Source organism: Miniopterus natalensis, chromosome 3, assembly GCF_054644295.1.
Source record: "Miniopterus natalensis isolate mMinNat1 chromosome 3, mMinNat1.hap1, whole genome shotgun sequence".
In the NCBI taxonomy this organism is placed as follows: domain Eukaryota; kingdom Metazoa; phylum Chordata; class Mammalia; order Chiroptera; family Miniopteridae; genus Miniopterus; species Miniopterus natalensis.
Genome location: NC_142083.1, coordinates 9,301,174 through 9,326,486, shown reverse-complemented (window position 1 = coordinate 9,326,486; position 25,313 = coordinate 9,301,174). Strand labels below are relative to the sequence as shown.

The 25,313-nt window shown below is 42.9% G+C and overlaps 1 protein-coding gene across 1 annotated transcript in view; it reads left to right on the top strand.

The window, feature by feature from the left end:
• The first annotated feature begins 13,836 nt into the window (after positions 1-13,836).
• SLC1A3 (solute carrier family 1 member 3) overlaps positions 13,837-25,313 on the top strand; it is a 68,018-nt gene continuing 56,541 nt past the window's right edge. Inside the window, exons 1-2 of the mRNA XM_087815304.1 lie at positions 13,837-13,900; positions 15,468-15,740. Coding sequence (XP_087671430.1) covers positions 15,560-15,740 — 181 coding nt within the window. The 5' untranslated portion in view covers positions 13,837-13,900; positions 15,468-15,559. The remainder of the gene's footprint in view (positions 13,901-15,467; positions 15,741-25,313) is intronic.

Here is a 25,313-nt window from a genome sequence, read left to right as displayed (position 1 = left end):
TCCTTACTAGTCACCTCAGAAACAGAGGGACACAGGGGGCATCTAGCCAACAGGAGCCTGCCTGAAGCCCCCTATTTCAAATGAGCCTAAGGCTGCATCCTAAGAGCTCCTGCCTGAAGCAGGTTTCTCGGTGTGAATCTCTTGGCAGGAAAGAGAGGAGCGTCAAAGGTTCTTTCTGAGTCTTGTTTCTTAGTAAGCAGCTTAAAATCAATATCCCAAAAAGGCAGCTTCCAGGCTGCAAATCTTTGGTTCTCTTCAACAGAGAAAAACACATGCAAAAACAAACTAACAATTTAGTAGATAAACAGGCAAATGATATGAAATAGAAATGGCTCTTAATGGTAGGAAGGGATGCCCAGTATCATTCATCAGAAGAAACACATAAGTAACTTTACAATGATCTGTCATTTCTTTTTGCCTATTGAATTGGAAAAAATAAAAAACCTGCATAGAACAATGCGTGGAGGAACCAACATTATCAATATATTATTGGTGGGAGTATAAATCAATACATTCTCTACTGAGAATAATTTGAATATATTGGTTATGAATATGCATACCTTTTGACCCAGAAATCCCTCTTCTAGAATTATATTCTACCAACATATTTGCATATGTGTCAAATATATAAGATATCCACTGCAGGACAGTTTATAATAGCAAAAGATTGAAAACTATCTAAATATTCATTATCAGGGAACTAATTAAATAATATATAATAAATCTCATTAACATAGAAGCTCAATGAGGTATTTCAATAAATATTTGTTGACTGTATCCATACAGTAGAATTCTAAGTAGAAACAAAAGAAATAAAGGACATTTTAAATACAGATATGAAATGTCCAAAGCATATTAGGAAAAAATAAGAAAGTGAAAAACAATGTCTATTATATACTATTTTATGTGTGTGTACAATACATATATTTTCTTATATGTACACAAATATTTCTATTTTTGAATAGCCAACCTTTTGTTTACCATATTTTAGCAGCTTTGTGTCTTTAAATTTTCATCCATGTGAGTATATTTACTACTCAAAAGATAAATAAAATTTAAACTATTAAAATACAAAAACCAGTTCACTATCTTGATTGTGATAGTGGTTTCATGAGTGTATACATATGTCAAAACTTATCAAATTGTGTACTTTAAATATGAAAAGTTTATTGTTTATCAATTATATTTCCGTAAAGCTGCTTTAAAAATGTGGTAAATGAGGAAAACACTGACTATCCAGTAAATGGTATTGGAATATTTAGCTACCATTTTAGGAGAACAAATTAAAGTTAGAACTTTACATCACAGCAGACATGAAAACAAATTCCAATTGGATTAAAGTGCTAGACAAAAACAAAATAAACCAAAACCCTATAAAAATGTTGGAAGATGTCAACGTAAGAAGCATCTAAACCTGTAAGAACTTTTATGAGTTTATTCGAGCCAAACTGACAACAATTACCAGGAAGCAAAATCTCAAGGGATTGAGAAAAATGCTCCAGAGAACGACAGTTTTGCAGCTTATTTTATACATTACAATCAAGGAGGAGACACAAGGGGGTTACATGAAATTCTCTGGTGACAGATGAGGGAGGCAGGAGAAAGCCAAACGGGGAACTCTCTGGGAGTGGGTAAAAAGTAAAACACATAGGCACAGGCTTCTTTACAGAGGGGGGTACTGGCTAGTTCACAGTCAACGGTCAACATGGTAACAATAACAGTGAGCGGCTCTGTGGCCTCCTGCTCAGGCGGAGATTGTGCCCTGAGGGGTCTGGAAAAAGAAAAGCATTCTGACATTTCAGAGGGATGTCATCACACATGCAAAAAGACAACACACAGGCTCAAGTTAAGGTAAAGATTGACCTTTGTCAAGAAAGATACTGGCCAAGGCCAAGACTACCTGTCATGACCTGCTTGTAGTTATGTTGCTGGTGGAAATGGGGTCCTTCCACGGAGTCGCAAGGAAAGCATTCCAGGGACCTGCACATGGGAGGGCAAGGTGCTGTGGTAGTTTATTGAAGCCAGAGTGAACACAAAGGACTGTTCCCAGGTGCCGGAGTCTGCGAGGGGGCAGGCCAGCATGTCTGCATCAAGCCCAGGGGAGGGCCAGGGCCCAGCAACTCTGTGCCAGCAGCTCAGTCCATGCCAAAGCTCAGTCCAGCTCAGCCTCTGTCCCCACCGGCCTAGCTCAGCCTCTGTGCCAGCTGCACTCCAGGGGACGCTGCTCTGTGGTGACCAGGCCGAGCTTAGAGCCCACACTTGGGGCCCATGCCCCTTTGCTAGGCCCATGGGCTGCTGTGAGAGAGAGAAGTGGGGAGCAAGGGGGCAAGAGAGCACCTTACCAAGAGAGAAGCCTTTTCAGCTTTGATTAGGTTACCTCAGGCTTTCAAATTGGCCAGCCTCTTTTCTGTTCCTTCTATGGGCTTGCGCTGGGGAGGGCCCTCCTGCTAACAAATCCATCTTTTCTCCAGATTAGACTCCTCCTCTTTGTGGTTGCCATCTTGGTCCCTACTGCACACGCCTCAAAGTAGAAGGCCCTCCCTCTGTGCCACCTTGGCTTCTTACTGGGCATGGGCCCAGCAGAGGATTCCCCCATTGGTCCCCCCATAGTCCAGGCGAGTGAACTGGTTGTACCCTGGGTAGATTGCAAAGCCATCCTTCCCCCCTACATGGGGCCACCAAGGGGTGATAATTCCCTTGGCGAGGCAATGCTGCTATCCCCTGGAGCGTGTGAAGCTGTAACTTCTGACCTAATTAAGCTTAGCCAGTTTTGTATCCCTCCCTTTTATTAATATCTAGCTACTCATGCTAACAGAAAGTTTTCATCTCAGACCATCCTATGGGGTTACTTTAGGTCCCTGAGCTTGTAAGGCCACCATGCAGGCCTCCCCTGAGCTTGTCACATTTAGTATGTGGCTCTTTCATTCACAAAGAAAGCATTGGAGAATATAGTACTTTTAAAACTTTAAACAGGGGAAAGCCTTTCCAAGGACTACTGAAAACACAGAGGCCATGGAGAAGAAAAAAAGTGGCATTAGCAGACTTGATTATCTAAAATTTAAAACCTCAGATGAGTAAAGACACCATGAATAAAGACGGTGTCATTGACCAAAGCCTCAAGATTTCAGTAGACTATCATTAACCTATCTTTAAGAATTTTGTGGTGCCAAGAAGTGAAGCATATGGAAAGAATCCAAGAGACAGCAGGGGTTCTCCACCTTTCTGCACCATTGTTCCTTTTGGCAATCTAATGAGGTCTCTTCTCAGAATAAAATTAAAAATATAAGTACATAAAACAAAACACAACAGGTAACAAAGGGAGCCAATTAGATTGAAATAGAGTTATATGTATATGTGCTTTTTACTAACACAATAAAAAGATATAGTATCAGGTCTAATAACTACTGCAACTTTAAAGTAACAAGGAGCGTAGATAACGTTTTGAGATATCTGAAACAATTGAAGGCAATATAATATCTGTAGTTTCTATTGGTGACAAAGTCCATGTACTGCTAATATTAATGTGGTTTGTCGCCTACATTCATAATTGAAGGAATTGCTGAATTTCAATGAAAAGTTAATGAAAACAAAGTTGTGATGTTTTCCCCACCCAAGTTCACAAATCCCTGGGTGCTATCCACAGAAGTCCCTATAGAGGGCTCCTCCAACCCCAGGTTCAGAATTCTGGGGAAATATCCTGACAGAACCTCAAAAGATAAAGACTTGTAAAGTTCAATCAAGTGCTGTCGCTGCCCTGTGGTTGCTTAAAGACTCCAACCCAATTTGAATGTTAGGTTAAAAAAAAAAACCCTCAACTTCTGGGAGTTGAGTTATGGGACCATCCTGCCTTCTACTCTTCAAATCTATGGCACAGAGGCTCTAAGGAGCATCTCAGTGTGGTAGTCAGGGACTGAGAAGCCATGTCTGTAACTTCACATGGCACATCCAGCCAAAATCTCTGGTTCGTGTACAACACTGATGAGCAGGAAACGTATAGCTGGAAACATAATTCCAAAATATTGTTTTGGGAAAGCATCCCCCAAATTATTTGGATGACATCATTATTTTCTTAGCAGGCAAAAGTTTATAATCCTGAGGAGGTTTAGAATTAAAATCAGAGATGATGTAAATTAAACCTGTGGTACTCTATGCTTGTGCTAAGTTTAAAAAGAATCTGTGACTATTTGATATTTGAGGCACTCATCATGTTTAAGATAATTTGACCTATTAGGCAACACTTTTTCCCCCTTACCTCACTGTCTCCCTTCCAGTTCCTCCATATCGTCTCCATGTATAGACTTTGGAGAGTTCCCAGGGCCGGTCCTCGATGATCTAGTCTTAATTATCTATTCTCTGGCTACACTTACTATTAAGCTGACATCCATGTCATTAAAATTAAACTGTGCGATAGTTTTAAACTGTATCTAGATGTTGATAATACCAAATCTAATCTCAAACTAGGCCTCTCCCCTGAATTCCTTCTCTTACATCTAGCAGCCTATTTAACAGCTTTACTTGATTATCTCAAGTTTTGATTTCCTGCCCCAACTGCACCCCACACAAATCTGTTCCTGGTCTTCCCCAAATCAGTAAATTACAGCTATAGTCTTACAGTTTATCAGGCCAAAAAAGCCTGCTGTTCTTTTTTGAGCCAAAAAAAAAGCTTTTTGAGCCAAAAAATTTGACTAACAATAGGAGGCAGAATAACAGAGATTCCATTAGATATAATTCCAGTCTTTGTAATAATGTCATAGTACCTGTTGCAATACTATATTAGCTTGTATAATGTTAAACAAAATAACCCTGACTCTTTAAGTTTTAGTTACGCCATTCCATTTCTATTATGAGTCTTCTGTCTTCATGCACGCTCACGCACTCTCGGCACACTCACGCAGAGCTGTAGCTTTTAATGCCATGTGTGTGAAAAGTCCCAAATGTGGGATTCCAGCTTCCTCTCTTTCTTGAATGTCGTTGCCACATGGACATCTCCACTTGGAGATCTGAGAGCATCCAAAACAGAACACTTCATTCACCAACCTCTACCCCAAACCTCTGGTCTCACCCCATTTCAGTTAAACTCTATTCACCTGGTTGCTCAAGCCTAACACCTTAATTTTATCTTTCACTGCTCTCTTTCTTTCATACCCTTTGTCCAATTTATTATCAATTCCTGACAGGTGTCTTTCAAAATACATCCTCAAATGAGGCCACTTCTCACCACCTCCCTGGTTAGTCACCTTACCCCCACCCACCATCACCTTTCATTGCTGCTTTCTCAGGAGCTTCCTTACTAATCTCTCACCCTACTAAGCACTAAACTGCTCCAGAACAGGCTTCATCTGGTAACTCCAATTTCCTGGGAGAATTTGAAAACAGAAACAGCAGTGACATTGGGATATATTCTTATCGGTTCATGAAGGTTGGGTAGTTCTTGGAAGGTTTTAGGAGCTGATTTTGTTGTGGTTGCTGTTATTGCTTGTTATGACAGATTCTAGAAAAAATAACTTAGCATTCTACAAAGCACATTAAAACAAGGCTACCTTTGATTTTGAAATTCCCACCTAAAGACTTTTTTCAACCTAAGAAACGCTGTTTCCAACTTCTCTACTTAACCAAAACATGGTATGCTCCATCTCTTCGGTCCTTTCTTTCACCTTTGCCATGTGTTAATGGCCACTCTGGAGTCCTTGCTGGTCCCTCACACGGCTCTGCGTTTCTGCTCATGCTGGTTCCTCCACCTGCAATGACTCTCCTAGCTGTTTTAACTGTGAAAAAAAGCCCACATTTTTAGAGTTTCTTCTGAAATGCTGCCTCTTCTATGAAACCCTGCCTTTCCCTCACAACTGGAATTAATCCTTCCCTGTCTGTCTTGAGAATTTTATTTTTCAATCTCTCATCAGGTCTTATTTTGTCATATATTTCACATGTTTTCCCTACTGTACTGTAAGCTCCTGGAAGACTGCAACCACTTGGCCCTTCCCTGTGTAGTCCGCCTCCCCTCCTGTGCCTTCAAACATAGTGGGATTTGTAGAATTCTGAAGGCAGTATTTTCACGGTGAGTGTGAGTGCCAGCAAAGCAGAATTGTGTGGCACTCGAGTGCCTGAGCTTTCAATGCAAGTGGCCTGGGGTGGCATCCCAGTCCAACCACTTAACCAACTTGTGACCTTGGCTGGTTGCTCAGAACCTTAATTCCTTCGTTGGTAAAATGAGAATAATAAAACTTAGTAACAATCGGGTTGTTGTGACAAGTAAATGAGGCAAATGTAAAGCACTTAGCACAGTGCCTGGCACATAGAAGAGGCTTAATAGATGACAGCTGTTTTTATTATTATTGCTATCATCATTAGCAGTAAACCTCTGTGCAGAGATCACAATATTCTTACCACATGTTAATCTATTTAAATAAATTGGGGGAGAATTAACTGGAGAGGGGATTTTGCTAGCTCTGTTAATTCCAAGGATTCCCCTACAAAGAGCAAAGACCTCTACAAAGAGTAATCACTATATAACAGTGCTATTCAACAGAAATATGAGGCACACATGTAACTTAAGATTTTCTACTAGTACCATTAAAAGAAGCAAAAAGAACAGATGAAATTGGTTTTTATTATGTTTTAATAATATATTTTATTTAACCCAATAGCTAAAATATTGTTATTATAACATGTAATCAATATAAACAATTATTAATAAGATGTTTACATTTCTTGGGGTTAACTTTTCAAAATCCTATGTGTACTTTGCACTTACAGCACATCTCAATTTGCACTGGTCACATTCAGGTGCTCAACAGTGACATGTGGCTAGGGGCTATCGTATTGGACAACACAGCTTTATGACACTAGATTTAAAAACATCGGTCTCGTAAATGAATCAAATCCTACCAGGCTTTCACTGAATATAATTGGTGTTATAGGGCAAGATGTTTCTCTGAAAATGATTGGGGCTGGGAGTGAACACTGGGTTCTGGTCTTGACTTGGATGTTCACTTGTTTGACGTTGGGCAAACCATCAATTTGGCTGTGTTCATTTCCCACATCTGTCCTGGGGCTTAGCTAGGTCACGAGGTCATAAAAAATATGACCAGTCACTCAGTCCAGTGTATCCTATCACCACCACTATCCCCACACTCCCAGGCCAGGCCTGAGGCCTGAGACCTGAGACACATTCCCCTACACAGATTCCCTGTGGCTGAATTTTCTCATGTAATCATACCTCTATAAGATTATTAATTCAGGCATCACCAATGCTGTGGGGTTCTTAGAGTTTACTTTATGCCTTTTGGTTTTTCCTCAGAGGTTATTCCAGCTTATGAGAATGTTATTCTCAGAATTTGAGTACTTTGAGTTACTTGATCTAGTTGTTTCCATATCTTGCCCTGGGAACTCACTCCAGATGAAGGTCCAGATGCTGGCAGGGGGGACAAGGGAAGAGGGACAGGGAAGGGAAGACAGAGGAAGGGCATATCTGGTGGCTCTGGCTCCCTGGCCTAGGCTTATCCTTGATGGGCCATATTGCTTTTTGTTTCATCATGAGATTTTGCTTGAACAAAGGGTTAAAAAACAGTTTGAAACCCAGTTCTTATTTCACCTTTCATTTAGAGGGGAAGACCACAATATTTGCCCAAACTTACACAACCCAATCTGAGTGTATTTTAACTCAGTACCCTGTTACCTCCCCTACTTTCACCTATTGATGTTAAGAGATTTTTGAAGAACTTACTGGACTTACTAATAGAAATACCCTTTTACAGCTGAGGCCTGTTGACAGGAATGAACCGGTCATGCAGAGTTAATTTCACTTGAGCAGGCGTGATCTAGCGTGGGAGCCAGGTGAGAGAGGAGGAAGGCCTGCCTTTGCCTCTTCTGTGACCCAGAGGTGACCTGCCTCACCACGCGACAGTTCCTCTGCCAGGCCAAGGGAAAGGGATCAGTAAGGATCCTGGAGGCTTTCTTCCCTGGTCTTTCTACTTCGAGTCAACCCATAAACATGTTAGCAGAAGATGGACGCTGACTCAGGAACACAACACAAATCTTGAATGTATGTTTTAACACATAAAATAACTTTATTCTGACCTTACCCCAAGATTGCTATAATAACACCCAATGACCAAAAATTATTTCAGCCACTAAGATTGATTTGTGTTCAAGGCCCAGAGAGTTTCTACCATTCACCCTGTTTTCTCAACTCAAAGCTGCATTTTCTCTCGCTTAAAAAATTTGCATATTTTCTCAGTGCCTGTTTCTGACTCACAATAAACAATGCCCAGACCTCCTGCCAAAAAAATGTCCAAATGCGAAATAGTTGCTATAATAGTCGTTTTTGTGATGGCAACTTTGAGCTGTGTGCTTTTAAATTATAATTGCTTTTTTTCTTACAAAAGATGTGTATCTGTCTTGATTGCTGTAATTATGATTCTATAAGAGCAAACGCTTGTGAAAGATTCATGTCATCGCTGTGCTTCATAAAACCCATGCCCTTCAACAAGCTTCCTTTGGTGCCTGTTTATATGTTTGTGTTTAATTTGTGGCAGAGAAGTCTAATGAGAAGCCATTAATCACTGAGTGCATATAAAAGTTGGTGTCTTTAACTAAATAGACCAAAGTGAATAGGGCATGCCCATTATTGGCATGGCATGATTTAGAGTCATAGAATGTTAATGGGGAAGGCGACTTGAGAAAAGTAATTTAGTCTAACCTCATTTTACAGATGACATTCAAAATCGGGAGGGAGGAACGTGTGGTTTAGAGATTGAAAACCCCAGCTCTAACCCTGGACCTGGCACTAAGGAATCAAGGCACAAGAAGACGACTCCCTCATTCATCCGTTTTCAACGTGGATGGGTTGAATCCAGGGACTGATGACGCCCCTCAGGGGCCTACCTGAGGGAGAAAAGGGAACTCTGAGATAGGCTCTGATCCCACCTCCCACCCATTCAACGACAGCAGCCCCACTTGGATCTATTTTATATTGTAATGATTGAAAGGGGAATTCCTTGGATTTCTCCTCTCCCCTTTTTAAAAAATATGTTTTTATTGATTTTAGAGAGAGAGAACAGGAGATGGAGAAATATCCATCGGCTGCCTCCTGCACTCCCCCTACTGGGGATGGAGCCCGAAACGGGCATGTGCCCTGACCAGGAATCAAATCTGTGACTTACCGGTGCGTGAGCTGATGCCCAACCAACTGAGCCACACCAGCCAGGGCCTTCTTTCCCCTTTTTAAAGTTTGATGTTTACTGAGGTCCTTTCTCCAAGTCTTAGAATTGGAGATGTAGTGATGAACTCTCATATTTGTGGCTTTGTTGTGTTCATTTATTCATGCAGCAGCTCTTTACTGAGCACCTTTCTGGTAGCTGAATACGCAGTAGTTAGAAACACAGGCTCTGCTCTCCAAGATCCCACAGTCTAGAAAGGGAGAGGCACGGAACAGGGTGGTAGCCACTCTGGGAATTTAAGCCCAGGGAGCTTTGGGAGCACATAGGAGGGGCAGGGATTTGAAGAGGGAAAGTTTAGAATTGACTTCCCAGAAGAAATAACTGACAATAGACCTTCCTTTTAAGGTTCTTTCTTTTCTACCTGTCTTTAATAAAAGCTACCGGGACTTCTTTTGGAAAAAGATGAGAAAGCAAAGTTCTAAGAATTGTTAAGAAGGCTTCTCACTCACTGACTGGAATCATGAGTAAATGGCTTAATCCCTGTAAAGCTCCACGTCAGTACCTGGATATGCAGGCCTAGTACGTGACAGAGTGCACTTCAAAGCATTAGCACAAAGATTAAATTAGATATGATGAGTAAAAGTGCTTATAAAACTATAAAGCCTTATAAAAATGTTGACTGTTACTGTTGCTAGCACTCCGCTTACGGCTTTCATTTCAATTAACCTGCATAATCTTTCCCAATTAACCAAAATTCTGGTCCTTCAGAGGTTGACTCATGTTGAGTAACTGGGGAAAATGCCGTTTCCAAATATAAGTCAAAATTAATACCAATACGTCTTTATTAAAAAGTAGACCCTCTTTAGTTTTAATATGGAGAAAATGTGTTAAATTTCTTCAAACCATCATTATGTCCAATTCAGCTAACTTGAGGGAAAATGGTTGGTATAACTTCTTCCCCTTTATCTTGGGGCTCCCCAGGCCCCTGCCCTTGCTCAGAATGCTTCTTAAACCCCATCAGTGGTCAAAACATTAGAATGTGCTAGGGGAACACGCTGGTAACTAAAACGAATGAAGTGGGCAGGCCAAGTGACCCGGGGAGCACACATCTCATGCAATGGAAGCGGTCCAGACTCCACGCCAGCCCATCCCGGGAAGGGCCTCAATGTGGTGAGACTGTCCCCATTTTCCGATGGAATTTCCTTTTTTTAATGTGAGTGTGAACTATCCCAGTCTGCAGGTGCTCCTCCTTTTCCTCGGCCTCCTTACTCAAGCTTACTCACTTATAGGGTTTGCATCAGCCTACAAGTAAAATCACTCCTGTGCTTAAGTCCTGTGGCTCCCTCTTGCCTAGGAGGAGAGTTCAGGTTCTTAACTTTTGTGTTTTGGGTTCTCTGTACATCCGTTGTTGAGTCAGGCACAGCTCCGTGGAGGAGCTCTCAGTCTCTGGGGAGACCTGGTAATTAGGCCTCACACAGAGCGCCAGGGCTCTCTGCGGGCCTCCCTTTGCACACTGCATAACAGTGTGTTTGTGGGCTCCTCGAGGAAAGGGGCTGATATTTGGAACACAGTACTTGCTTAAGGTTTGTTGAATGAATGAATGAAGAGATAAAGGTTATAGTTCACACTAAGGAAAAACCCACAAAGAGTTTTTCAGGCTTCATATAGGCTAAAATAAGCCAGGCAATTAAAGCTCCAATTAATCAGAGTTCACTACAGATTTTTCAGTTCTTGTTGTTTTGTTTTGTTTTGTTTTGACATTCAAACTCAGGAAAGAAAAATATTTCAGACAAAACAAAGACCAACTATCACAAGTGCTACTTCTAGTAGTACAACTTCAGGCACTTCCACTGGGCTTAAACCTGGTCCCATGACTGTTCCGGTCCCACCCGGTTCCCACCGGGTTCCATAATTTCCAACTTCTGGAAGGAGACCTGACACTCTTTATGATGATCCTAAAATGCAAGCTATTTGAACAAGGAATGGCAAGATCCCTCACGAAATTAAAACATTAAACGATAAACGTTAAAAGGCTTGCTAATCCATTTTCTTCCTCAAATTCCAGAACTCCCTTGTCCTGAATGCTGAAATCTTACTGTTTTGTACTAAATTACAGCACCTCCTTGTTCATCATGATCCTTCGCACTTCAAACTAAAGAAAGGGAGGGTCCATTTAAGGGTATGTTGGATTTGGTTGTTTGTCGTTATAGTGACATTTTTTTCTCCAAAGAAAAAAATGTACCTACCACATGCTTTATAATAGTATATTCAAAGAATATTCTTGAAAGGTTTTTCAAAAGGAGCAACATTTACCAACATTTTTTTTTCACTCCGAAATACCAAAATTATTATGACTCCCTGGCTCTGTCTTTTACCCAGAGTAGCTTTCAATGACATGCAGCCTACAGAGGCTTGTAATAATTTCTTGGTCTTTCACTTATTTAATATTTCTGTGAAGAAAAAAAATGTTTTAACACTTAAGGGTTTTAGTTATAAAGTAGGGGGAAAGGTAGAAATGTGTGTGGAGTAAACCCAGGTTGCCCCAAGGGCATGATTGTCATCGCTTTCCAAAAGGGAAAGTGGCCCTTAAAAGAAGTCATTCCCCATATTCCCCCCAGACTAAAGCCTTGTAATTCAGATGAACTCTGAACTGAGACTCTTTGCATCTCGTTTTCTCATTACGTTTTATTACAGCCAACAAAACTTTCAGTGGTGAATTACTTCTCTCTCAGGGGTACACCAGACTCCCATAATGTCTGTGCAAACCAAAATAATAAAATAGTTTTCAACCGAGCTTCAGGGGTTAGAAAAGAGGAGGGAAGGGGGGCACTAGGACCTTCTCGTCTCTATGCTAACCAGAGCGTGGGTTTTCTGGCCCTTTTTCTTCCCTATTTAAAAAAAAAAAAAAAAAAAACAGGATTAAAAAGCGGAAATGCCACTTGGCTTGAAATTCCACTTAAAATCACCCAGAGATTTCTCTTTTAAATTCCCTTGAAATACAGGCCACTTACTGGGCCATGAGTTGACTAGCCTTCAGCCCATGGCCCCGTAAGGACTTAGTATAGTAAATAAATGCTTTAAAATGCAGTCCCTGTGTTGACAAAAGACACCTGCTCCATGCACCTAGACCAGAAGTGATAACATAAAACTCCAGGAGCTTTGTTTTAACACAGAAGTTTGAAAAGCATTTTGTTTCATACCCTTATATGAGGCCATCCATCCACCCATGAGCTATTTGACATTTACTGTGCATCAGACACAAGACTCGTTCTTGTCCTCAGAGAACTTATACTTCAGTTGAGGCGCCAAAATTTAACAGGATTTTTAAAAGAAAGGAGCCGCAGAAGACAGTCTAGTTAAGTGTAACCCAAGGTGGTACAGACGCTCAGTGACCCAGGATGTCAGTGAAAGAAAGATTGCTGAGGGCTGAGACTGTCAGAGTATGTATCTTCAATAAACTCTTCAAATGATGCCAAATTTAAAAGTTGTCACACTTGCCGCTAATTTGTCATTTTAAAGCATTTACGGGGCTCACCATTGCTCCCCAACCAGATATGGAACAGTTAGAGCAGGCAGGAGACAGAGCTTCTGAATCTCCCCTGGATTTGTGAATGAAGGAAAAAGACATACTTTCTTTTTGGGTAATAGGCACAAAAATTAAGTAGATTTGCGTGAGGAATATGAGGCTTAATGCGCAGGAATACGGACCTCTGGCTGTAAGTTTAGGTGTGGGTTTTTGTTCCTATTAAACTGTTTTCTTCCCGTTAAACAAGTTCTAAGTTTTGCAACTGAGTCAGGCTCAAATTTTTTTTTTTTTTTTCTTAAAATCTATTTTACACAACCCATTTTCATCTTTAAGAAAAGTACACTGGAAGTGCAAGGCACATTCTCAAGGCAGTGAGAAGTTTCCAATTCTTAAAAATGATGGGGGGGAAGGGAATACATTTAGCATCTTTTACGACTGAGGCATCTACCAGCACAGCAACTGATCTTTTGAAATCACAAACCTTCCAGTGTGTATTTACACCCTCGGCCACAAAATAACTTTTACTCTGTAGTTTAGCAAAGATCCTGGTCTCTGTGCCTCTCTCACCACTGTAGTCTTTGCAAGGCAGGCGCTGAGCTAAGTCAGATTTGTCCTCATGGAGATCCAACCGCTTACATAGAGGCAGGTCTCATCTTGCGCTTTGAGTAACTTCAGGCACATTTAAACAATTGGAATAAGCAATTGAATTGCCTTCTGGGTCTTTCCCCAAAATATCAGTCGTTGCCCCGATTCCAAAAAGAGGGGCTCTTGCACACCAGCTGTACAACCAGGCAGAAGCGCAGGCTCCCGTGTTCCTTCGCGGGGAGGAAAGGGCGCTAACGGGCGAGGGCTCGGTTCAGCCCCGGAGAGCCCGCCCGGGCCTCGGCCGCGGGCCTCCCAGGCCCCGGGGGCGTGCGCGCCCTGCGCCCCCGCTGCGCTGCGGGTGGAAAGGGCGCGGGCGGCGCGTGAAGAGGCGCTGGGCGGACTCCGCCGCAGGCCCGCCCCGCGCCGGGGGCTCGGGGTCCGGGAGCCTCGGGCCCCCCGCCGCGCCCGCGCTGCCCCACGCCCCGCGCCCCGCCCCTTTCCTTAAGCCGCCGGGAGGGACTGGCGCGCAGAGCACATGCCCGCCCCGCTCGCCGCGCGCCCGCCGCCTGCCTGCTGCGGGGCTCGCGCTGCCGCCGCCGCGCCGCCCGCGTCCGGAGCCGCGTCGGGAACGGTGAGCCCCACGCCCCGCGGCCCTGCGGGGGTGCGTGTCGCGGTCCCCGGGCGGAGGGGGGCGCGGGGAACGCGGGCCGTCCGGGTAGCTGAGGTCCGCGCCGCTGATCCAGCGCCAGGGGCGCGCGGTGCGTCTTTGCGCCGCGTCCTGTGTTCATTTGGGGGGTGGTCGTGCAGGGCGAGGAGGGCAGCTTGGGGGCCCACGTCTAGAAGACGGGCAGGGCTGAGCTGGTCTGTTTCAGAGTGACCGGTAAAAGGGAATCGGAGATTAGGAGAGAGGAAAAAAGAAAAATTTAAAAAATCAGGTCTCTGGCGTCTCCTTCATCACTTCTCCGTAAATTTTTAATCTTGCAGCGAGGTGTTAAAAAACGTGGAGGGCTTATGATCGCTGATGCCACCCTGTAATTTTACTTAAAAGTCAACGCTGTTAAGCAAGTCTTTTTTTTTTTTTTTTTTCACACTTGGATTTGCCAAAGCTCCCGAGCTGTTTCCAGTTGCCTCCCCCACGGCGCACACGCTGGCTGCCGCGCTGCCAGATCCACACGTCCACGGGCGCGGCTGATTTTTTTTTCTTGGCTTGATCAATGGTAAAGATTAAGGATTAGAAATCTTGTAAAACAGCAGGAGGTATCCCTGGGTTTTTCAAAACTGAGGATTTCCCTCTCTGCAAAGATTTAATTAGATATGTTTCAACAACCCAGGAACACTTTAAAGAAACTAGAAACCACGCACAGTAATGTTTGGAATGAAAGTTGGATTCATCTCATCTGTTCTAGAAATACTAAAATTAAAATACTTAGAAGTTAGGATAGTTTCCTCAGAAGACCTCAGTGTGTTTGCCACAAAGACAAATAAATACTACTTTGTACTTCTACTTGTAACAGAAATGAAAATTAATTATGATTTCTGATCATTTATAGATATGCCCAGAGTACTTTTCTTATTTCACAGAAAAAATTTAAAAGTTACCTTGTGAAACAGTCAACTGGATTTCCCAAGTCCTGCAGCTACTTGTGTTCTTTTCATGGACATATTTGCTAGTAGATATTATGATGGGTTTTTTTAATGAAGAAAATAGTTTATTTTATACAACAGAACGCTCCGACTGAAATATCAATACCTTAATTCACCTTATTGACCTGGTTATGCCTTCACCATGCATACAACATAAGCCATCAAGTAATTATTGAGTGTTTCCTATACATTCAGTTCAATTGGACATTTATTGAAGGTGAACACTGTGCAGAGCACTCAGCTAGATTCTGAGGGATAGGGTGGGGGTAGGGCATCCTCAATCAACCCAGCTCTGATGAATTTTTTTTATAGCCCCATTGGAGGGGGAAAGATAAATTTTTAAAAATAGAACACAGGTTTCTGCGTATATATTCTGAGTTTATGCACATTTCTCGCATGTGGTCCATAAAATATGCGCAGTCTAGGCACTGTAACTCCAGCCCTTGATTCTTCCTGAGGTTATACAGTTTGCCAACAGCTTCTTCTGGTGTGGAGCTCACTGACTTCTCGCCGCCGGAGCTGTAACTCTTGTCTCTCTCTCTCTCCCGCTCTAGCTGTGTTCTCAAACACCAAAGAGGTCCGGCTTTCTGGGGGTGATCCCGAGACACTGAAGTGCAAAGAAGAGATCCTCCTAGAGAAGTAAAATATGACCAAAAGCAATGGAGAAGAGCCCAGGGTGGGAGGCAGGATGCAGAGATTCCAGCAAGGAGTCCGGAAACGCACCCTCTTGGCCAAGAAGAAAGTGCAGAACATCACAAAGGAGGATGTTAAAAATTACCTGTTTCGGAATGCTTTTGTGCTGCTCACTGTCACCGCGGTCATTGTGGGTAAGTCATTTGATAACAACCAAAAAAAAAACACTGGATTTTGTTCCTCTGGGGCATCTGGCTGCCTGGGAATCTTAACAGATGGACTGATTGTAGGTATTCAAAATGCTAGCCCAGGCTTTCCTCCGGCTTTGAAGATCCCCGCCCATGAAAGGACTGTCCGTTGGCATGTTTGGAGCAACAAACACGTGGGAATCTGAAAGAAGCATCAGTAGGCATTATGCAAATCGATTGATTGATTGTGTGGAAAGGGAAGTAGATCATATGTTTTCCCAACTCGCATAAGGACAAAAGCATAATCATTTAATCATTAGGCCTGAGCAATTAAATAACAAAGAAAACGACCAAGCACGCTAGATTTGGCCAAAATGTAATCATTCTACAATGTCACTTTCACTTAAAGCTGATTTATATAATTAGTACACTCAAAATGAGATGCAGGTCCCTAGGAGTAATTATATTCTAACTGCTGTAGACTTGAGTATCCAACATTTAGACGTAAAGTCTGAATCTTTTAATGTGTTTGCACTCTCTCATAAAGTGACTGGGAAAGGCAAATCGGGGAAAATGTTAACACAGGTCTCTTTCATTCATTGCCTTGAGGCGCCTGCCATAAATAGCTATACCTTTTCTGAAACATTTCAGGCCCTTACAAATTCAGCATGGTCGACAGCAATCTGTACAAATAAAACATTTTTGTTTTGTTTGATGCATTGGTATCTGAAATCATAGTTTATTACTTATGAGTGGCACTGATCCTACCTTAAAATATAGCTGAAAAAAACTACTTACATACTTGGAACTTTTGACTGACCCCATATAGAAATCCTTTGGCTGATAAACATGTAAGTCAATGCTATGCTATAAAAAAAAAAAACAAAAAAAACTTTAACTTAAATTTCTAATAATCTGTCACCCAAAAAAGGCATTTGTGTACAGTTTCAATCTCTACTTTGGTGTTTGGCAAGATCTCCATCAAATATAAAGAGGTAATGACAATAAAAACTAAGAAAATTCTGTAGTCTGTACATGTAATTATAACTTTACCCCCCAAAATAGGATTCTTAAATTGCAGATAAGTAGGAATACAGTGGAACAGTAGTTTGTCACAATACCTTAGATGTATTGCATGTCAACATTTCGGCTTCTTTCAGTAATAGTTGGTGATTGATGACTTTCGTTCATTGTAGAGATGTCCAAAGACAAGGTGTCCCAGTTGACGCAGGGAAGTAATGGCTTTCTTTAGTAGGTTCTCAGATTTGAATACATTCCTGGAAGAAGTATTTCAGTACAGTGTCACTGTCTCGGAATAAATGCTGTATGCTCACCTCGTTTATTGCTTTGAATTGCGGTCGTTGTCAAGACAAGCAATAGCTGCACAGTAATAGTGAACGTTATATAGTACTATCCTAGGTGTTGTGTATATATTGGCTTACATATTCCTTAAACAAGCCTGTGCAGTGAGTGGGTAGGGATGAGTTCTGTGATCTTTATTTTATAGATGAGGAGACTGAACATGGAGAGATCAAGTAACTTGACCAAACACATGCAGCTAGTGAATGCTAGAGCTGGAAGCCAAACTCAGGCTGTCTCCTGCCAGAGGCCATTCTCTTAACCACTCTGCCATCCCGCCTCTCTGCTCTGCTGACTAGTTGACATCTCATTAGAGATGCCAGGTGGGGAAATGTTGTTATGTCTTGGTGGAGACCAATGAGCAAGCAGTGCTTATTGCATTCATACAGCATTGCCATTTTACTATGTGATTTACCCGTTTAAACTCAGCAAAAAACTAATAAATCTCCTACAAATGATTAAACCACATCCCTCTCATTCACTTAACAAATACCCATTTATTTTGCAATCCTATACGTATAATAACAGACCTCAGTGATACTGGGGTATGTTTGGAAACGATGCAGAAACACTTATTCAAAATGGTATTCTAAACACCAGAAGAGCTCAATTTCTAGGATGGAAATGTTTCAGTTAAAGAATAGGGGAACGGAGCCTGGCCTGCCTAGCTCAGTGGCTGAGTGTCGACATATGAACCAGGAGGTCCAGGTTCGATTCCCGGTCAGGGCACAGGCCTGGGTTGTGGGCTCCATCCCCAATAGGGGACGTGCAGCCAATCATGACTCTCTCATCACTGATGTTTCCATCTCTCTCCCTCCCCCTTCCTCTCTCTGAAATCAATAAAATAAAATAAAATGTAAGAAAAGAAAAAAAGAATATGGGAACGGCAAATTATAAAACCTGAGCATAGAAAGCAGACTGGTGGAGAAGGAAGTTCAGGATTACGAACAAGTAACGTCTCTAGTAGAAGGAAGGTAATGCCAGAATTAAAGATTCCACTTTCTCTGCGAGTTCTGCGATCGTTTCCTAGCCCAAGGAGGACTTTCCTAAGATTGGTGAGAGCTGCAGCGAGTCGGCTGAGCTGGGGTAGATACCTTGGCAGGATGCCCTCGCGGTTGGCTTTTCTAATGGAAACCGAGGAGGTGGAAGTAACAAGAAGACACTCACAAAGAAACATGAAAAGAGCTCATTGACAGTCAGAGAGACCACTGGGTCTGCACCAAAGACTTGGAATCACAAATAGACAGCTTAGTAGCAAACAGTTCGGAGAGAAGGAAGGACTCTTCAGTTATCTGTTGGTGCATCTTCCATTGAGGGCTCTGGAAACAAAGGCTCCGTTCAGCTGGTCACTGGGCACCATGTCTACATCAGCGCCAAAAGGAATGATAGGAGAGGACATGTCTAAACATCAGTTGTCAAAGTAATATTGAAACAATAAAAATAAAATAAATTTAAAAAGAAAAAATAAATAAACATCAATTCTCTAATTTATTTGCTACAGGGTAGAAATAAACTGGAAAGATGCTAGCAAAGAATAAAATAGTCATTTGCCCCAAAGATAAGGTAAGAACTATAGCTATTACTTAGTTTTCAAATTCTTAAGTTTTAATCACTTAAAAGTAAAAAAAAAAAAAAGGGCTCAGAAAACCTTTGTATTGGGGTAAATTTTTGTTCAGTCTGTTTTGTCTTTTAGAAATAAATATACCTTTAGTATGTAGAAATGGAAACTAGAAAATATTATGGAGGAGTAGAGAGACATGGGAATTTTTTATTCAGCATAAAGCAGAGAATTGTAAATATTTTACACCAATTCCTCTGCAAGCGCAGGTATAGAACCGCATGTGCAACCTGTCATTTCCAAGCGATGACATTTCTGATGTCATTTCTAAGTGACGTCCAAGTCCGAGTGTGCCATGTCCATGTAACAAAACCCATGTAATAGGAGCAGGTTAGCCACCTGAGAGAAGGCAGTGCCAAGTGCGAAGTCCCTGTAAGAGTTCACTATTAAAGTATTGGACCAAGTGCCTTCCAGTGCTGCCGCAGACATCTGTCTGACAGGCCTCACTCGGAAGAGTGGTTTCTGTCTTTCTTCCTCCAGGAAGAACTTTCTTGTTTCAAATCGTGGTGAGCTGTATTAGAGTAACCTCAGACATCTCGCTGAAAGACATGGGAAGTCCTTTGTCATGTTCATATCACAGAATGCCTGCTCTTCCCATGTCCAGGGAATGAACAGCACAATAAAGAAAGGGATCATAAGCTCAGCTGCAAGGGGAGGGAATCTGTAAACAGAATTGCATAGAATTGGATGGTGGCTTTATCTGAAGGAACTCACAGACACCACTAGCACCTTCCCCTCCATTGGTGCACGCACGCACACACACACGCACAGACACAGTTTATGTTTGGGTTGTCCTTCATACGGGTTTGAGAGAAACTGGTGACTTTTCAGAAAAGAAAACATACCACCTAGATGTGCATAGAGCAACTTTGGCAATAAATTTAAATTGCACTAAAATTCAATGCAATTCCCTACTATCTCTGAAGGACATATGTATAAGAAACTGGTCACCTCTTGAGAAAGGAGCTGGGTGTCTGGGGAATGGGATGGAAGAAGTAGTGCTTTCCTCTAAATAACCTTTTGTATAGTTTGCCTGTGTTAACCACATTCATATATTGTCTCTTAGTATCTATGATCTGCTAAATAAATGTTGATTTTTTATAAAAAGCTTCCACGCTGTTCAGCAATTTAGCAAATATTAAATGCTGTGTATCTGGCCCTGTGCTGGTATGCAATGGGGAGTCTGCCCTCAGGTAGTTTAGTACAAGGATGGGTGAAAATAGGATGACAAAGAAATATACAAAGCTCACAAGTAGTCATAGGGAAGTTCGTAATGCACTCAAAATGGTTTTTTAGTGAGATCATGTGATGCATGTGTTCTGCATATGCCTTTCTGTACTGGCACTGTAGAGGTTCCACTTTCGTATTAACAGCCTAGATGTGCCGTGTGGAAGAAAACAAGAAGGTTCCTTAGACCTGGACTCATGTGCCAGCCCCATTGTTTAGTAGCTGTGTCACCCTAAAGAAGGCCGTCACTGCTCCCGCCTCGGTCTCCTCATCTGCGGCCACCGTTGGAGTACACGCTGCGGGCTTAACGCTGTGCCAAGCGCCGGCGTGGGTTCTAGTTTGTCAGCTTTATTTCGTTCTCACAGAAAGGCAGGGAGGGAGGTGCTTTTATCCTCACTGTACAGATGAGAAAACTGAAGCCCAGATTCTTATCCCACAGTTGATGATTCAGACCCACCATTCGGGCTTCAAGGTCACAATCTTACCCACCACGCTGTCCTGGGGACTGGTCGCTGTCCTGGGGGAATGTGCATTCTTATTTTTTTGCAGCAGTTAGGTAAGGGTGTGCCCTGAGTGTCAGCAGGAGGGATGGAAAGGAGAGGTTGAAAGGAGCCCTCTTGACAAGGGTCTTCCTGAGCCCTGGTGATTGATGGCATGCGAGCTTTGACAGAAAAGGTGGACTGCACCACAATGGTCCGGCTTCTGGCTTGGGTGACCAAGGCGTGATGGTGCCACCAGTAAAGGTAGAATAGAGGAAGAAATGGGGGGGGGATAATGAGTTCAGTTAAGGGCATGTTGAGTTTGAGATGAGCAATGGGGATAACAGTGTAAGAGGCTCCCCATCAAGCTTTAGAAGGTATTCTTACCGTCTCCAGACCAAGGGTGTGTTGAGTTTGAGACGTGCAATGGAAATAACAGTGCAAGAGGCTCCCCGTAAAGATTTGGAAGGTATTCTTACCGTCTCCAGACTGAGCACGGACAGGTGCTGTCTTTGAATATCAAGGGAGTGATGATCAGTGAGTCGGGTCATCCTACTGCATCCACCACTGTGAGTGAGTCTGTTCTCAGAACGGTATGGACCCCAGGGCCCTTCTCTGTGACTAAAAGCAGCGTCTCCCCGGAAGGCCGCAGTGCTGTTTCTCCCACGCATACGCAGTGCCCAGTGAGGCGGTTAGTTCAGCCACAAGCTCCATAGATGCGGTCAGCTGGGACCAAACGGGCCAACTCGTGGAGTTCGTGGTGAGGGCACAGTCTGGTCCCCAGGCTGACATCCCCTCTGCTTCCCAAATCAAGGCATCTCCACACAGGTGAACAACAGGAGTCCAGAGAGCAGATTCCTGGTTCGGATTCGTGGCTTCTTCAACACTCCCTGGAAGTGGGAAGGGAGAGAGGGAGCTTCAGGAAGCTGCAGGCAGGGAGGCTCCCGGCACAGAGGGCTGGGAGGGAAGGGTTAGGGGTTCACAATGCCCTGCTCTGGAGAAGTGACCCAGGAATGAGGTGTAAGGACTCCCACCTTCCCAAAAAGCATTGGGGGGGTTGCCTCCTATAGTGGGGAAGCAGCCCATCCAGTCTCCCGGAGTGGATCAGAGCTACTAGTGGATTCAGGAGTCAGACAGTTAGGTTTATGTCCTCCTTCTGGAACTGAGCTGCTGTTTCTTCATGTGTAAAACAGAGTAATTATAACACCTCTCTGCCAAGATTTATATCTCAGTTCTGCCACTGACAACCATGTAACCTTAAATAATTTCTGTAATGCCTGGCAGGCAAAATGTCCACTGAAACTGGGAAGCCCTTATCTTTTGCTCTGGCATCAAGTGAAAATACACACTAATTTGATGAGGCTGGTCAGCAGGGAACGGAGACCCAGGGACATGGGGAGAAGACAGGGCTGGAAGGGGAGGGGACGGTCACCTGGTTTAGGGCTAGAAGTGGCTTCTGTTTCCTTGGCTAGAAAAGAAAGCCAAAGGGGTTGTAGGAAGAGACTTAATAGTTGTAAAGGGCTTTGAGAGGCCGAGATGAAAGCCTCAGAGTAAGCGATACAGTCATTATCAATCCCTCTCCTACCTGGCCTCCTGAGCCAAAGCAGAAAGCAATCCCCAGGCAGCTGTTATCGCAATCCAGACAGCTCAATGGAGGCAGCGCCTGACAGCAGATACTTCTCTCAGGAAGGCGGGAAGTTGCTGAGAAAATGTCTTCAATCAATGTTTTAACATGCTCCATAGTGCATTTTCGTTCAGACCGCCTGGGACCAGTGTGCGAGTCCACCATCTCCCTGGTGCCCCCTTTTCTCCAGTTATGATGTCTACTCCTCATTAACTGCCACCCCGTCGGATGAGATAGGGGGTTCAGGAAACTTGGGAGAAACGTTGCTGGTTTCTAGCACAGTTGGTAAAGGTTATTTTGAAGGCTTAATGTTCTGAAATTATCTCTGGATTTTATTTTGCTCTATTTTCTTCCTGCTCATTCAGATAATGGGAAAACTGAGCAGGTGATTTCAAATTTGTTTCTCTTTCAAGTGGGTAATCAAATAAGCAGGTGTGTCCAGAACAATTGCCTGCAGTCATACCTCCCACTGCTGCGATGTTACAGTCTGTCCCACCTCACTGTACAGCAGAGTAGGTCCAGGGCAGTCCACCCCCTCCGATTAGTACCCGTGAGTGTCCAGAATACAGCTGAGAAAGCACCCAGAGCCTGACGTCCTGGTTACAGACCCAGCTCTGCCACCAACTAACTCACTTGATGATTTAAGGCAAATCTCTGGGCCTCCTATTTTTTCAACAGCAAAGTACATTTGAACTACTGTGAACTTCCAGTTACAAAATTCTATCCTTCGAAGTCTACTTTGCCTTCCTCTAAAGCAGAGTGGGTGGGATCGGATGGACAAGTGTTTTCTTTTCTAGTCCATGACATTATACAATTGGAAGGACCTTTCTCCTATACTGACCACCTCCCAGTCCATCCTCTCTAACCTAACAAGCAGCCTCTTTCTCTTGCTTTGAATTCTTGAGGCCCATCAAGTGCCTGCTTTGGATGTGATGGCCGAGGTTTGAGGACACAGTGAGGCACAACCTCTGCAGAAGCCACTTCTGCCCTCTGCCCAGCCCTTGTAAATCAGAGGAGGGAAATCGTGGGCCTCTATTTGTGCTATAAAGTAAACAAGGTTGGGAAGGGCCTACGCCAGTTGGAAGAGGCAACTGGAGTGTAAGCACCGTCTTTTCCAAGTTGTACATTCCAGGTGTTGGAGCGCTTGATATTTATGGAACACTGAGATGTGATCATTCATCAAGTATTTGGCCTGGCAGCTAGGTGAGCTGTGTCATTGCTGTGAGATGAAGAAACACACAGAGAACTTCAGAACACAAAGTTCAGCCATTGTGCCCAGCGAGGAAAGAAATTATGAGTTTATGTCAAGCGTCAGTGCCATCAAAATTGCCCAGAGCTCATTCCCTAGACCAAGAATATTCCCACCACTATGCCCCATCAAGAGATATAATCAGGTAGTTTTGAAACCCAACAGAAAAGAATAAAAAAAGCACCAGAACCAGATAAAGGAAGGTACACCCTGGCCAAAGGCACTCCTTTTTCTCTGTATCATATCAAAGATTGGAAGGTAAATTTAGGAGCAGCCAGTTGAAAGGCACACTTAGGTTTTGAATTTCAAGACGGAGTTTCTGTCTCCAGAGAGGGCAACTCCATTCTTCTTGTCCCCAAAGAGACGTCTCTAGTTCTCCAGCAGCGATGCCAGGCCATGAACGGCTGCCGCTTCCCAGGGAGAAAACAGTGGGCTATTAGTAAGACTCTTGTGTTCAGGATCTTGTAAGATGAAGCGCATTTGTCCTTAATGAGATTAGCGATGGGCAATTGCTGCCCTTCTCAGCCCCCCAGAATGGTCCCTGCTTTTAGACTCATTGTATCACTTGAAATTCCATCTTTAAAGCAAGGAAGGCGAAACCCCAGGGATATATATGCTTGCTGGTGTCTTCTGCTTACTAATGAAGGTGAAGGCATCAAGAAGGAAATTATGAGTCTCTTAAGAGACTTCCTCTGACCAAAGTTGTCTTCCTATCTATTTATTTTTGTGTTCTTAGATTTGCTTTTTTAAGGCAAATGAAGTAGTCACATAAACAAAGCTGAGACTCCAAGCCGAGACTTGCCAGGGCCTGGTGTGCTCTGGCGCTGCGGGCTTCGCAGTGTGATGGGTGGTGCGCGAGCATGTTACCTGGCCAGCGGCTGGCAGTGTTTTCGAGCCTTGCTTTCCTGCAGCTCCAGCAGCTAACTGGTTGGAGCAGCCCATAAGCCTATGATGACTGAGGTCAAAGTTTTTTCTAGATTCGCTTCCTGGTCTCCAGAAAAACGCTGTTCGGCCAGAAAGTGATCCACTCACCATGTGACTTTCCTCTTCGTGGCCCAAATTAAGTAAACTCATTGTGAAAGTGAATTAAAGCAGGACTGGGGAGAAACCAACCCAGACCCAAAGTGACTTTTGAGAAAGATCGAAGCATCGAGCAGAAAAGATGTAGAATACAATCCAGTCAGATTTGTTTTTAATTGTGGGCCATTTCCTTTTGCTTATTTATTTTGTTATTTTACTTATGAAATGAATAAAGGCATACTGCCCCAAATAAAAAAGTACAGAACGGTATAGAATGAAAGAGTGGAAGAAGTCCACCCACCCATGTCCCCAGGTATTTGGTTTACTCTGTTATCAGTTTCTTGTGTGCCATTAGACTTCTTTTATGAGCATAAAAATAAACACTTTTTTTTTGCCTTTTATATACAAATAATAGTATAGTATATATAGCCCACTTCACTTGTTGCTTTTTTTTTTTTTTAACTTTACAATATCTCTTGGATATCATTCCTAACTAGCACATAAAAAGCCTCCTCTTTCTGTCGTGGGGCTGCATTGCATGGGTGCACCATGTGGTATTTAAGCAGTTCCCAGTCAGTGGACACCTAAGTTGTTTCAACCCTTAGATATTATTTTCTTAATGGTGTAATAAATATTTTCAGTATAAAAGTTATCTCATCCAGGTAATTGTGAGATACAGCCCTAGCAGTGAAATTGCTGAGACTAAGGGTACACATATTTGTAATTTTGACAATATTGCTAATTTATACCCCATAGAGGTTGTAATTTACTCTTCCAAATCATGGAATTTTAAAAAAAAAGCTTGGCCCACTATCGGGATGAATGGACTTTGCCATTTGTGGGCTGCCAAGCATGTGACACACAAGCAAAAGACAAAGGGGAACTTAGAAATTTTATATATATTTCTTTTCCAGTTTCTACTCACTTAGAACAAGATTTTTGACCAGAAAGGAGATTAACAGGTTCTGATGATCTTATTTCTGATGATTGTTGTGTCTCAAAT